This window comes from Anthonomus grandis, chromosome 15 (assembly GCF_022605725.1).
Source record: "Anthonomus grandis grandis chromosome 15, icAntGran1.3, whole genome shotgun sequence".
Taxonomy (NCBI): domain Eukaryota; kingdom Metazoa; phylum Arthropoda; class Insecta; order Coleoptera; family Curculionidae; genus Anthonomus; species Anthonomus grandis.
This window is the reverse complement of record NC_065560.1, coordinates 13,432,495-13,445,221: the sequence shown is the minus strand read 5'-3', so window position 1 is coordinate 13,445,221 and position 12,727 is coordinate 13,432,495. Positions and strand designations below refer to the sequence as shown.

At 33.4% G+C, this 12,727-nt stretch overlaps 1 protein-coding gene across 2 annotated transcripts in view; it reads right to left on the bottom strand.

Moving 5' to 3' along the window:
- The window catches only part of LOC126745147 (nuclear pore complex protein Nup98-Nup96), a 139,045-nt gene that overhangs the window by 67,966 nt on the left and 58,352 nt on the right, over window positions 1-12,727 (bottom strand). For both annotated transcript variants that reach the window (XM_050452868.1, XM_050452869.1), the window contains exons 10-12: window positions 6,735-6,929; window positions 6,540-6,676; window positions 6,291-6,479 (exon numbers count right to left, since the gene is read on the bottom strand). In XM_050452868.1, the coding sequence (XP_050308825.1) occupies window positions 6,291-6,479; window positions 6,540-6,676; window positions 6,735-6,929 (521 nt within the window). The remainder of the gene's footprint in view (window positions 1-6,290; window positions 6,480-6,539; window positions 6,677-6,734; window positions 6,930-12,727) is intronic.

Sequence of the window (12,727 nt, the reverse complement as noted above, 5' to 3'; positions counted from 1 at the left end):
ATTTTCTAATTATTATCCCATTCACTAAGTAGGGCTCAAACGACTACCCAACCCACTATTTAGCGCCAACCCAAGGTTCCAATCCCTTTTTGCAATCCCAACTCCACATGTGCGCCAACCACACAGTCCCATGTGCGCACACGCGGCTGCCGCCCCATGTGCGCCCATCTTGTATGCGCACACGGGGCTACCGCCCCGTGTGCATATTTTATGATTATATTATAAATAAACAAATACTTACCTATAATGAGACAGGACAGAAAATTACGATAATCGTACTAGTACAGTAGACACTCCCAATAAATATGTGACACTTTGACAGTTTTTTTTATTTATGAATAAATCCGTATTTACATATTTGATATTCCTGATTTGCGTGTGAATGGAAATTTCTGTTTATCACCTAAAGAAGTGATGTAAATCCTTCTAAGTTGCAGAATTTTGTTACTTAAGGTTTTAAATTTAAATTAATAGCATATATAATGGTCAACGTGATGCCTAGTCGCAAATAGAGTGTAGTTAAGCCGGGTGTAATTGTGAATCATACGTAAGTAGAAAATCCTTTATTATTTTTAAAATTTTGCATTTTTTTACTTCATCCTCACTTTTTTATCAATAAAATGTTCAAACTCAACATTCTATGTAAAAATTTTCAAAAAAAAATCGTTTTTTAGACGTCCCTTTAACTTTAACGGACCCAATAGCCATAATTAAGTGGCATTATGCGGGAAACAGTTTTAGAGCAGTGTCTGAAATGTTTTTAGTTTACTTCCCCACCAGCCCATTCCGTCCATTTCAACTATTAAACGTATTGTGAATAAGTTCGAGTCCAGAGGTACCGTAATAAATAATTCTAAATGTTCAACTCAGGATATCGAAAATAGAGCCGAAGAAAGAGAGAACAGAGATCTTAATGTTCTACGAGTGTGGAGGAAAGGTGGGTTAGTACGAGGGTTCTTGGGCAAGAGGTAAATAAACATCATACAACGGTATTGCGCGCTTTAAAAAAACACAAATATTATTCGTATAAATTCGAAAAATATCAAGAGCTGCAGGATGGAGATGAAGAGCGAAGAATGGCATTTTGTTTTGAAATGATGGAAAGAGCAAATAATGATGGGAATTTTTTGAGAAATATTTTTTTTACCAATGAATGTACATTTACCCTCAACAATGAACCAAATGTTCAGAATTGCCGGTATTGGAGCCAAGAAAATGAACATCGCTTTGTTTATACTCGGACACAATATCCCCAAAAAACAAATAAATTCGTGGCACCATATCATTGGACCCTTTTTTATGGACTATAACCTAACAACTGAAACCTATTTGCACTTATTTCAAAATCAAATTAGACCCGCCTTAGAAGAAGTTGTTCAGGAAGATCAAATGATCTGGTACCAAATGGATGGTTGCCCGACCCATAATGCCCGTATGGTTAGAGAGTGCTTGGAAAGTGCTTTTAACGGCAATATTATTGGTCCACGGTACCGGATACTTTGACCAGCCAGGTCACCTGATCTTTCACCGAATGACTTCTTTTTGTGGGGTCATTTAAAAAGTGTCATTTATAAAAGTGTAAAATTTGAGAATCTAAACCAGTTACAAAACTCTATTTCGTTAGAATGTAATGATCGGTTAGGATATTGTTTAGCTGTTAATGGGGGGTTGTTTGAAAATTTGATTAATTGATGTTTTTATGTAATTCTCTATTATTTTTAAAAAAGTTATTGTATTTTATTTTATTTTTCCACACTTAGTAAAATATTAAGAGTTCTGTTCTCTCTTTTTTCGGATCTATTTTCGATCTTTTGAGTTAAGCATTTACAATTATTTATTGCAATGTCTTTGGACTCGAATTTACTAACAATAGGTTTAATGGTTGAAATGGACCAGATAGGCTTGATGGGAAAGTAAATTGAAAATATTTCAGATACTGCTATTGGTTTATTCAATTCTAAGTATGATAAAATTATTTTTTTAATAATCGGTAATAATAATTGTTATTGGTTTAACTTCATCGTTATATTAAATAAAATTTAGATAAAAAAGTAATGTTAACGTGTCTTACTTTAAATGTATGGTTGTACGATTGATAAAACGAAAAAAAAACATTTCTTGTATTCGGCTGTACGTCAGATTTGATAAAGCCTTATAACAATTGTTTGCTGGTGGCTGGTGTCTGATTTTACCTAAATCGAAAATTTGGTAATTTTGCAATTAGATTTAATTGAATAATTCAAGATTCGCTTATTAAAATTCTTTGAAACTTTGCACGAGGGTTTTTGGGAAATTTACATGGGATTTCCTGTTCCGCTCGGCGACGCACCACCCGGTATACATTAATAATATAAAATCTTGTCTTCTTATACTAAATTTCTATTTTATGGGGATCAACTGGATATGGACATAGAACAACAGTAGATGCCTTACGTCAAAATAATGTGTTGAGGTCCACTTGCCTCATCCTAACATTAATAATACAGGGTGTCAAAGTATTATTTTATTTATCGTTTTTTTCTCATAGGTCCTGAACCAAATAACATAAAATATAGAACATACGAGTGTTTTAAAAAGAAAAATAAAATTTCGTAAACAGTTTTCGGTACAGGGCGCTCGCTGCGTTAGTTTTTACCTTTTTTAAATCCCCTAACTTTTTTGCAGCTACGTATATTGGTTTAAAAAGTAACCATATAATTTCCCTTTTAAATATTACATAAAAAATTAATACCTTACTAAAGTCGCTAGCAGCAACCATTTTCGAAATAATCGCACTTTTAGGTTTTAATCATGTGAATGACTTCAATTTACTAGATTTTTAGCAATGCAATTCTAAATTAAATAAAATTAATACCCAAGATTATTGATATTTATGTAAAATTAGAATAGTTACAAAATAAAGAAAATATTACAACTTTTTTGTTTATATCATAACCAAAGTAAATGATATTTATTTATTTTTTTTACATTTTATTTTCACACAAATATACCAAAAATAATAATAGACAAAGAAAAATACAAATACCGCTACTATAACAACTGTTCAAAATTCCCTCCATTAACTTCAATGCATTTTGAAATACGTTTAACAAATGACTGCCGTATTTTAAAAAGAAGATCCTCATTACTTATTAACATACTTACAGAATTTACAATTTTTACATTTAGTTCATTTAGATTATCTATAGATTATCTAAGTTTCGCACATTTTAATATAAACTGTTGTTATAACTACTTGTTCGTTTCGAAAATAAGTGTTTAATTCGACAAATTTTGAAAGAATCCATTGAAGAAAATAAAAAAAAAGTTTAGTTTCACTGTCACCTAACCTATTGGCTATGGTTTCAGATGCTAGTAATCTATGTCTAAAATATAGCTGTAATGGATCCCACTGCTCAATAATTCTGTTAACTACCATGAACAGTGGAAGTGACTACCTAGTCTGCGAAGGCCGCAAAATTTTGTGAGGCTTAACTTGACAAAATTCTTGGAATTCTAAAAGCTGAGCTTGCCTTTTGCTACTGTGTTTAAAAAAACTAAAAATATTCCTAGTATAGTCTTCACAGTGCCGTGGAAGAACTTTACATGATTCACTGGCGCATAAATGGAGAGAATGACATATACATTTTTTGAATAACTATTCCAGGAAAGTTAAGTTCTAATCGAGTAACAAACAAATTTTTTGACCCAAACATTGTGTTGCAGTCCGAACCAAAGCCTATGATATTTTCTAAGGGTAACCCGGATGATGAACATTGCACTAAACTAAAAAAAATCTAGTTACAACTTTTTGACATTTTGAAGAAAAGTACCGCACGCAAACACACATATTTTTTACGCTGCTTATATCTGTAGATTCGTCTATTAAAAAACTAAACCTTTTATGCCTTAGCTCTTCTACAAGCTCCTCAAAACAACATTTCCCCAAAACGTTCTTAATAATGCCGGTATATTTGGTTCTTCCCATTTGCATGTCTTTGGCAATTCTGGAGTCAGGAAACATATTTTTCATAAGGGGCACTAAATGATCTGACAGTTTCATAGATAAGTTATGCTCAGAAATAAAAGCGGCTACTTTGATCTCTGCTTGGGAAACTTGATCTTGAGCCTCATTGTTTTAAAAAAATTAAGAATCGATTTTAGGTTGATTTGATGCCAGTCCCTTTACAAGCTTCATATGTTTAACGCCCTTGCCGTGATTTTTGATGACTGTAATATCAGTTTGGAAATCAGTGTTACATGCAATGCACCTTGCCCGTATTATCTAAAACACAATAAATACCAAATAAATCAAAGAGTGTCCCACAGTCCCACCAATTATTAATTACATAATTTATGTAATATTAAGCCATTGCATTTATTTATTTATTTTATTATTCTGTTTTTTGTTATCTTGATAAATTTATCTAAAGAAAATAAAAAATCTATATATAAAAGTCAGTTACGATTATTTTTCTAAGCAAAAATATTATATATAAACCGCCGTTGCGGACACATGTTTATCTAAATTTAAAAACGTATTAAAATAACCTAAAGATTCATCTGTCAAATTTATTGTACCTAATATACTAAATTAAGACCCTGCATAATGGAAATATAACACTTACCTTTAACAGGTTTTAACCACGCCTTAAAAAGATTTTCCCATTCTACCCTGTATATTGCTGAGGTCTAGTTTCCCGTCTTTGCATGTTTTTAAAACGTTTCCTATTGATGTTTGCTTCAGATTCCGAGTCCGAATCAGAAGAATATTTTGACGTAGTTGCAGCGTTCATTTTACACGTTTCAATTATAATATTACTAATTACACAGTAAAAAAGTAATAGCTCTCTACCGTAGGCTTTAATATGTATGATTTCATTTTTATTTGACGTTCTACTCGGTGATTCCCACAACTCGTTACCGGCGAAGCCCACGCCGAGCGCCGTTTAAAGATTTGGATTTGATTGATTTGGTCTTGAACTTGCACCAGAGATGGCGTTATCGGTTTGGAGTTCGGATAAATAATTGAAAAATAGCTAGTAGGGAGGAAACATAATGGGTATGCCTAGATGGTATACATATACATTTTGCCAATAATATAACTCACGTTATGGTAAAAATCCTAAACTCTCTTGTTATTAAAATCCTAAACTCTCTTAGTTTATTCAGTTTGAAATGTATTTTAACGTATTGAATTATTTTCTAGTAAAATTATGTTACAATTATCAAATATGGTATAAGTAATATTTCAGTTAAATTTTAAGGATAAATTATGTTACAATTCGATAATTATGTTACATCTGGCAGCACTGATCTCATATAAGAGCATTTCTAAAGTTAAATACGCCGCATCTAGTAAATGTAGCCTCGTCTGTGAATACGAGTAACTCCGCTAATAAGCATTGGATCTGCGTTTTGCATATTTTTAAACTGACGACAAAACTACATTCTGGGTGGGATCAAACACTGAACTGGTGTAAAGTGGTATGGATAGAGGCCTTCTTTCTGAAGTACTTTACCAACACATGATTCAAAAATTTCTTCTTCCTGTTCTTCGAAAATATTTTTTGGGCGGCCCAAGACAGGCATTTTTAGCCGAAATGATCCAGTTTCTCCTAGTCGGTTAAAAATTATTTGAAATAATTTTTGGCTTGGTTGTTGTCTATCCCGAAATATTTCCTGATACCTGCGTCTTGCATGCCGTCCATTAAATATTCTTGCGCGTAAACACAAAGCATATTACGCATCTCCAATTGGTAGACAAATTATGCCTAGGCATTACTTAAAATGATTAAACTTAAGAGAAAATCTTTTTTACTCATTTTAAAAGTTTTATATGACATTCAAGAAGTTTGACATAAATAATACAAACACTTGTCTCTGATAGGGCAAGTTGACCTCAATTACATTATTTTGACGTAAGAAATCTACTGTTTTTCTATGTCCCATTACTTTCGGGACACCCTGTATATGTAATACGTTTTAATGCACGGTTCTATAAATAAATTAGTTCTCTTCTAATCTTTATTCTATTTGTGCCTTTTATTCTCACCTACCAGACTAAAATTATGCCTAACTCTAAAATTAACGCCACAAACTTTCAAGGGTGAGCTTGAGCAACTTCAAGATAGAATTCCTTTTTTATGTACAAAAAATTATGAAAAATTCAAAAAAACCTGTACTTTTCACATCAGAACTTAATAAAAATATTTTTTTACCCCAATGCCAAACTTTATAGTTCTTAGTAAAAGTTTTGATTTTTTGGAAGTTAACCGATAGTGGTTTGTAAAATACAATAAAAAACTTACCTTAAAAACCCAGCTGCCGGTTTCCGGACGATAATCAACGAACCTGGCATTTTTCTTTTCAGTGACTTTTCGTAATTTCTCCGCAAAATTCATTTGGATCAGTTCAGAAACGTCTTTTATTAGGACGTTAGTTCCCACGCGCCTCGGATAAACGTTGTCCAGAGTTACTTGTGCTTTCCTGTTTAGACCCTTCATAAAAAAAAACTCATATTTGGAAAATTGTTACGCTAAATGGTTAGAGTTACTTACTTGGCCCACAGGGGGCTTTTTGGTATCATCGGGATAAACGTTAATTTCCCTGTAACGGAAGTGTACTAGTTCATCCAAGTTCAAGCCGGATACATCCACTTCCTCTATGAAATATACGTTGCCATAACCTCTTCTTCCTGCATAAAAAACATTACAATTTATATAAAATTAAACGCAAAACTATATACAGCATACCAACAGTAAATCCTTTAACGAAACACTTTCCATTCTCATCAGGTACCAATTCATCTAGGCTTGGCAGCGTATAATATTCAGGCCTGGTGCAAATTATGTTTGCAGGGTGTTTTTTTTCTACATCTCCACTTCCTTGGTGTAGATTGTTGGCGTCATCGTCTAAAGCTGGAGGAGGTGATTCCCTTAAGCTGCGTTCTAGAACAAATTAATTTTAATTGGCAAAGGTGTTAGGGTTTACAATTTTAAAAGGTTATGAACTGTCAATACAAGTTCGTCCAAATTCGATGCAAGTGTGATATCGGTGAATTTTTGGGATATGGAAAACGCTAAGGGTGTTTGTCGACCGCACGATGTCAGTGAAAGTCAAACCCGACAACGATACCTGCGCCTGCGGAGAATAAGTGAGACGGGGAGGTCTTTGAACATTGAAAGGCTAGTATTAGTAAACAACAACTTGTTTGAGTTCAACATGTGCACAGAGGTAAGAGGGTGTTTTGTTAACATACTGTTTATCGATTCTCTGTTGTCAAGTTTATACGCATTTTTAAAAGAGGAAATTTTCAGCTATCATGTTAATATAACTTATTGATGTTAGATTTTGAATTAAATATAGATATATGTTATTCTAAACGCAAAAATAACATCTTAAAAATCGCTTCTAAAAAATTTAAAATGGCATTGTTGCAGGCAAAAGCTGATGTTATCTTGCGAAATGTCATCTTGACAAACGGCTTTGTGTTTACATTCGGCATTTGTGAAGTTCTGTGTTTTTTTCTTTAGTTTTTGGTTAAAAAAGAAAAAAGGTTGAGTCATTTCAGTGTTTTTGTGAACTGTTTCGATAGTAAAAACTTGTGCCGTTTGTACCGCACCATGGGAAAAAGGCGATTTAAGCCAATCTTTTCACAAGTAAATACCCATATTGTCATAACATCATATCATCGGACAAGCGTCGTCATAAACGTAGAATAATAAAAACTTATTAAGAAAGAAATCTATAATAATTATTAAATATTAAATTTCTATAAAAATGCTTTTTATTAGATAAGTACCTTTACTCTAATGAAGAACGATAAAAAAAACGCATAAAAATTTTATAAACGGTAATATTGTTTATAATTCAAAGCATAATCTATTAACCCATTTACGCCTACCGTCTTTTTAAAAGGATTTCAAAAAGAAACCTGTATTTTTCTGATTCAGCTGACGGTTTGAAAATGTCGCCAGTGTCACATTATATTTAGTTAACATCTTAAATAAGGTCAATCGCGATCGTTAGGATTTTGTTAATTTTTGGATCGATAGTGACAAATAAAACGCGCTGTGTTTCTAGTGATTTTGCAATGAGTGACTCAAGGTAAGATATGTTTAAACTCGTTTATTTTTTCGTTCTTGTTTTGATTGTTTTTAACAAATAACATAACATACTGACCTTTTTATATATTTGTGGTTATGTTTCACACTTCTTGATCAATCCAGGAGCGTTCAATTAAACGAGTCCTTTTAAAAGGACGGTAGGATTATATACTACTATGTGGTTTTTTACAGGTATTGGAAAAAGCCACTAACCATGGCAGAAATCTTAGAGGAATTGGAGAATGACTCTACGTCGGATATTCCTACAGGCATTACAATTTTTCCACCCGAAAATGCCAACGAAAACTGCGATACCGATGAAGATTCTGGGGCTAAAGTCGATGTAGTACCAAATAATTTACCCGGAGTGCAACTAAGGGCCCCGGCGGCAATTGAATTTGACGTAGAAGGTGAAGAACGACTGGGACAGTAATGACGATCTACCACTGTCCACTTTTGATGAAAGGCGACCTAAACACATAAAGACGTTTGACTATACTCTTAATAAAGATTTAGAGTCTACGTTTATGCAATGGCAATCAGTTCAAACTGCACAAAGCAATCGTTCCCCTGGACATATTTTCAAGCTGTTCTTTGATGAGAACTTGGTAGGAGAAATTGTCAATTTTACCAATATTTATGCACAGCAAAAAAACCGCCCCGGTAACGTTACTGGAGACGAGATGTACTGCTTCATAGGGGTGTTACTTGCCAGTGGATATATAACTTTTCCAAGGCGACATATGTATTGGCAAAATTGCAACGATACCCAGAATAAACTTATATTAGCCGCTATTTTTAGAGATAGATTTCAATTCATAATGAGTAATCTTCATTGCAGTGATAATACTTCCCTTGATAAAAAAAGACAAGTATTCTAAACTGCGTCCTCTTTTCAAGAGCCTAAATAAAAATTATGCCCCAGTTCAAGAGAATCACAGCCTTGATGAGGCCATGATACCGTATTTTGGGAGACATAGCTGTAAGCAATTTATTCGAGGCAAGCCTATAAGGTGGGGGTATAAATTTTGGGTAGGTACCCTACGCCTTGGATACATTGTTTATTTTGATCCCTACCAAGGTGCGTCGACAACAATTCCGGACAAATATAAACACCTGGGTTTGGGAGCGTCAGTTGTTCTGCAATATGCAGATGTTTTACAGAAAATGCCTTACCAGCCCTTTCACATATTTTTTGACAATTTTTTCACATCTTTGTCACTTCTAAAGGAGCCAAAATTGAGGAACATCAAGGCAACTGGTACTATACGTGAAAACCGGATCCCACAATCTCCATTTAGCAATGCGGCAGTTCTGAAGAAAAAGACACGAGGTATATTTGAATGGGGTGTTGCCGATAATGAAATCGCATTATGCAAATGGAATGACAACAGCGTTGTTACTTTAGCCACTAATGCATGTTCAGTTTTGTCAGTAAATAAGGTCAAACGATTTTCACAGGCTGAAAAAAAGCATGTTTATATAGATCAGCCTCAATTGATCAAGGCATACAACGAAAATATGGGAGGTGTAGACCGTAGTGACCAAAACATAAGCCAATATAGAGTTTCAGTACGAGGTAAAAAGTGGCATTTTCCGTTATTTTCCCACTGTGTAGACATGGCCTCACAAAACTCGTGGCAACTCCATAGGAATAATGGTGGTACTCTTGACCAACCGCAGTTTAGAAAGGACCTAGGGACACAGCTGCTCGAAACGTACAGGAAAACAACTAACAGAGGACCTTCGAAATTGCCAAAAACTGCATTCCAATTCTCACGTTACGATTGACTAGATCATTTAGTTACATATCACGAAAGTCAGCGGAAATGTGCTGTGTGCCACAAAAAAGCAAATTTTGTGTGCCAAAAATGTGAAGTTGGACTTCACCCAAAAAACTGTTTTGTGGAATATCATACAAATTAGTTTTTAAGTTTAAGTTTTAAGTATTTTGCTAAGCATTTTGTAAGATATATAAACATATTTTTAAGTCTTTACTTAATTTTCTAATAGTAGCCCTTTATCCTACCGTCCTTTTAAAAGGACCGCCGATATTTCCAAAACTGGAAATTGAAAAAAAAATCATGATTTTTTTCTCGACTTATGGGACCTTCTATTGACCGTTTTTAAGAAAAAAATATACAAATTCGGAAAAATATAGTTTCAGGGTCAAATGGGTTAATAATAAATATTTATATGTACATATTTTTTGACGACGTCACTGGTGACGACGTCACGGAAGATGAAGTATTACGAGCTCTTAAAACGATTAAACCAAAAGCAACTGTAGGACCCGACAAAATTCCTGCTTTCCTTCTCTATGATTGTGCCATAGCTTTTGTTAAACCATTAACTTTCCTTTTTAATTTAGCGTTAAAACAAGAAAGCTTTCCTGATCTTTGGAAAATATCTAAAATTATCCCTGTACACAAAAAGAGTGACAAAAAACTTATAGAAAACTATCGCCCTATAACAATAATTAATAACTTTTCTAAATGTTTTGAACGTGTTCTGCATACTGCTTTATATCCATCAATGAAACATCTGATTGACAGTAGACAACATGGTTTTATGAAGGGCAGGTGTACCACAACAAATCCAGTTTTTCTTACTGAATTTATAACTGAATCAATAAATGACAACTCTCAAGTCGACGTCATATATACGGACTTTTCTAAAGCCTTTGACCGACTCGACCACGGCATTCTCGTTAACAACTTCGATCGAATTTATGGATTTTCTTCCGGCCTAACGAATCTTTTTAGATCCTACTTGAGTGACCGCCCCCAGTACGTAGAATGCTATGGTCGAAGCTCGGCAAAGATTGTTGCCGCCTCTGGGGTCCCGCAGGGCTCAATTTTGGGACCGCTTTTTTTCAACTCATTTATTAATAAAATATCTGATGAACTTTCTGTAAATAGTCTATTATACGCGGACGATAAAAAAGTTTTTCATCGAATTAACAGCATTTTGGACTGTATTTTACTTCAAAGTGACCTAAACAAACTTAATGCATGGTGTAAAAATAATAACCTGCCTCTAAATGCTGCTAAATGTAATGTTGTTTCTTTCAGTTTAAAGAAAAAAATTATTATTTATGACTATACCATAGACAATGTCACAGTCCCTAGATCAACACTTTTGAATGACTTAGGTGTAACATTTGATAGCTCTCTTTCTTTTCAGCCACATATTACAGATATTGTCAAACGTCGCTACAGAATGCTAGGTTTTGTAATACGTAACTCTCATAATTTTAATAATATCCTCAGCCTAAAAATCTTATTCTTCTCATATGTCAGATCCATACTTGAGTATGCTTCTCAAGTTTGGTCCCCTTATTACCAAAACCAAATAAACAAAGATTGAGGGTATACAGAGAAAATTTCTAAAATTTATTTGCTATAAATGCGATGGAGTGTACCCAGAAATCGGTTTTCCACATGCACGGTTACTGGAAAGATTTTTCTTTCATTCTTTAGAAGATAGAAGAAAGTCTGCTGATTTGCAGTTTCTATATAAATTAGTGAACAACTTAATCGACTTGCCAGAATTATTACAAGAACTGAACTTTCACATACCTCGCATATCAGCCAGAAACTAACAAACATTTTACCTACCTAGACCAAGGACTAACATTAACAAATTTTCTCCACTACGCAGAGCCTGTAACATATATAATTCTGTTCAGGGTCAATGTGACTTATTTAACTGTAGCATAGCAGATATAAAAAAGTACACTATTCTTAGTAAAACTTTGTTTTTTTTCTTTACTTTTCTCATTGTTTTTCTTTTTAAGCATTTCCTTATTGTTATTGATTGTAAATGTATTTTTTTCCCATTCAGTAATTGGATGTATTTCTGTTGAATGGCGTAAATAAAATAAAATAAAATAAAAATAAAAATAAAGATTACTTGTGTTGGTGGAATCAAAAATGCGATCGAGCGGCGTTGCGATTTTATTGTTTTTTTCTCTAATATTCGTGATTTACATTCATTTAACTTTGAATGTTGACTTCTTTATAGAGTATCCTATCATATTTAATGAAAAAAAAAGATTAATATTTTATTAAAGAGGAATAGTATTGTTTGGCCCTGTCAAAATAAGTGACAAATTTTTATGATATTATAAAGTATGTTTTTTTCCAATTTCTTCATAAGCAATTGGTATTATTGGTATTGGTATATATCAAAGATGCAAGAAAACAAACTGTCCCTAGTTCCACGGCAAGGCTAATTCTAGCCTTTCAATGTTCTAAGCGGGACGTAAATATGGCTGCTTCAAAAGTGTACGATGTTCTTTTATTTTTAAGAAATACCTTAAAAAATGCTTGAACTAGACAAAAGAACTTGTGCATTCAATTATAAATATTGTATAAGAATAAACCCTTAAATAGCTAAAAAATATGCGAAAGTTATTAAAAAAATATATATATTGTCACACAAAACAGGAATTATTATAATACTATAGAAGGTGTCCAGCAAGGTAAGGGATAAAATTTTACTACGCGTTCTTTAGATAAATTCGAGTCGATAATGTCCTGTGAACATGGGTCCAAATTGAGCCAATGCTCCTTACTAAGATATGATTTTTTGCAATTTAGTGTTATTAAGGATCGGAGAGCACTTAAAGAAGATCT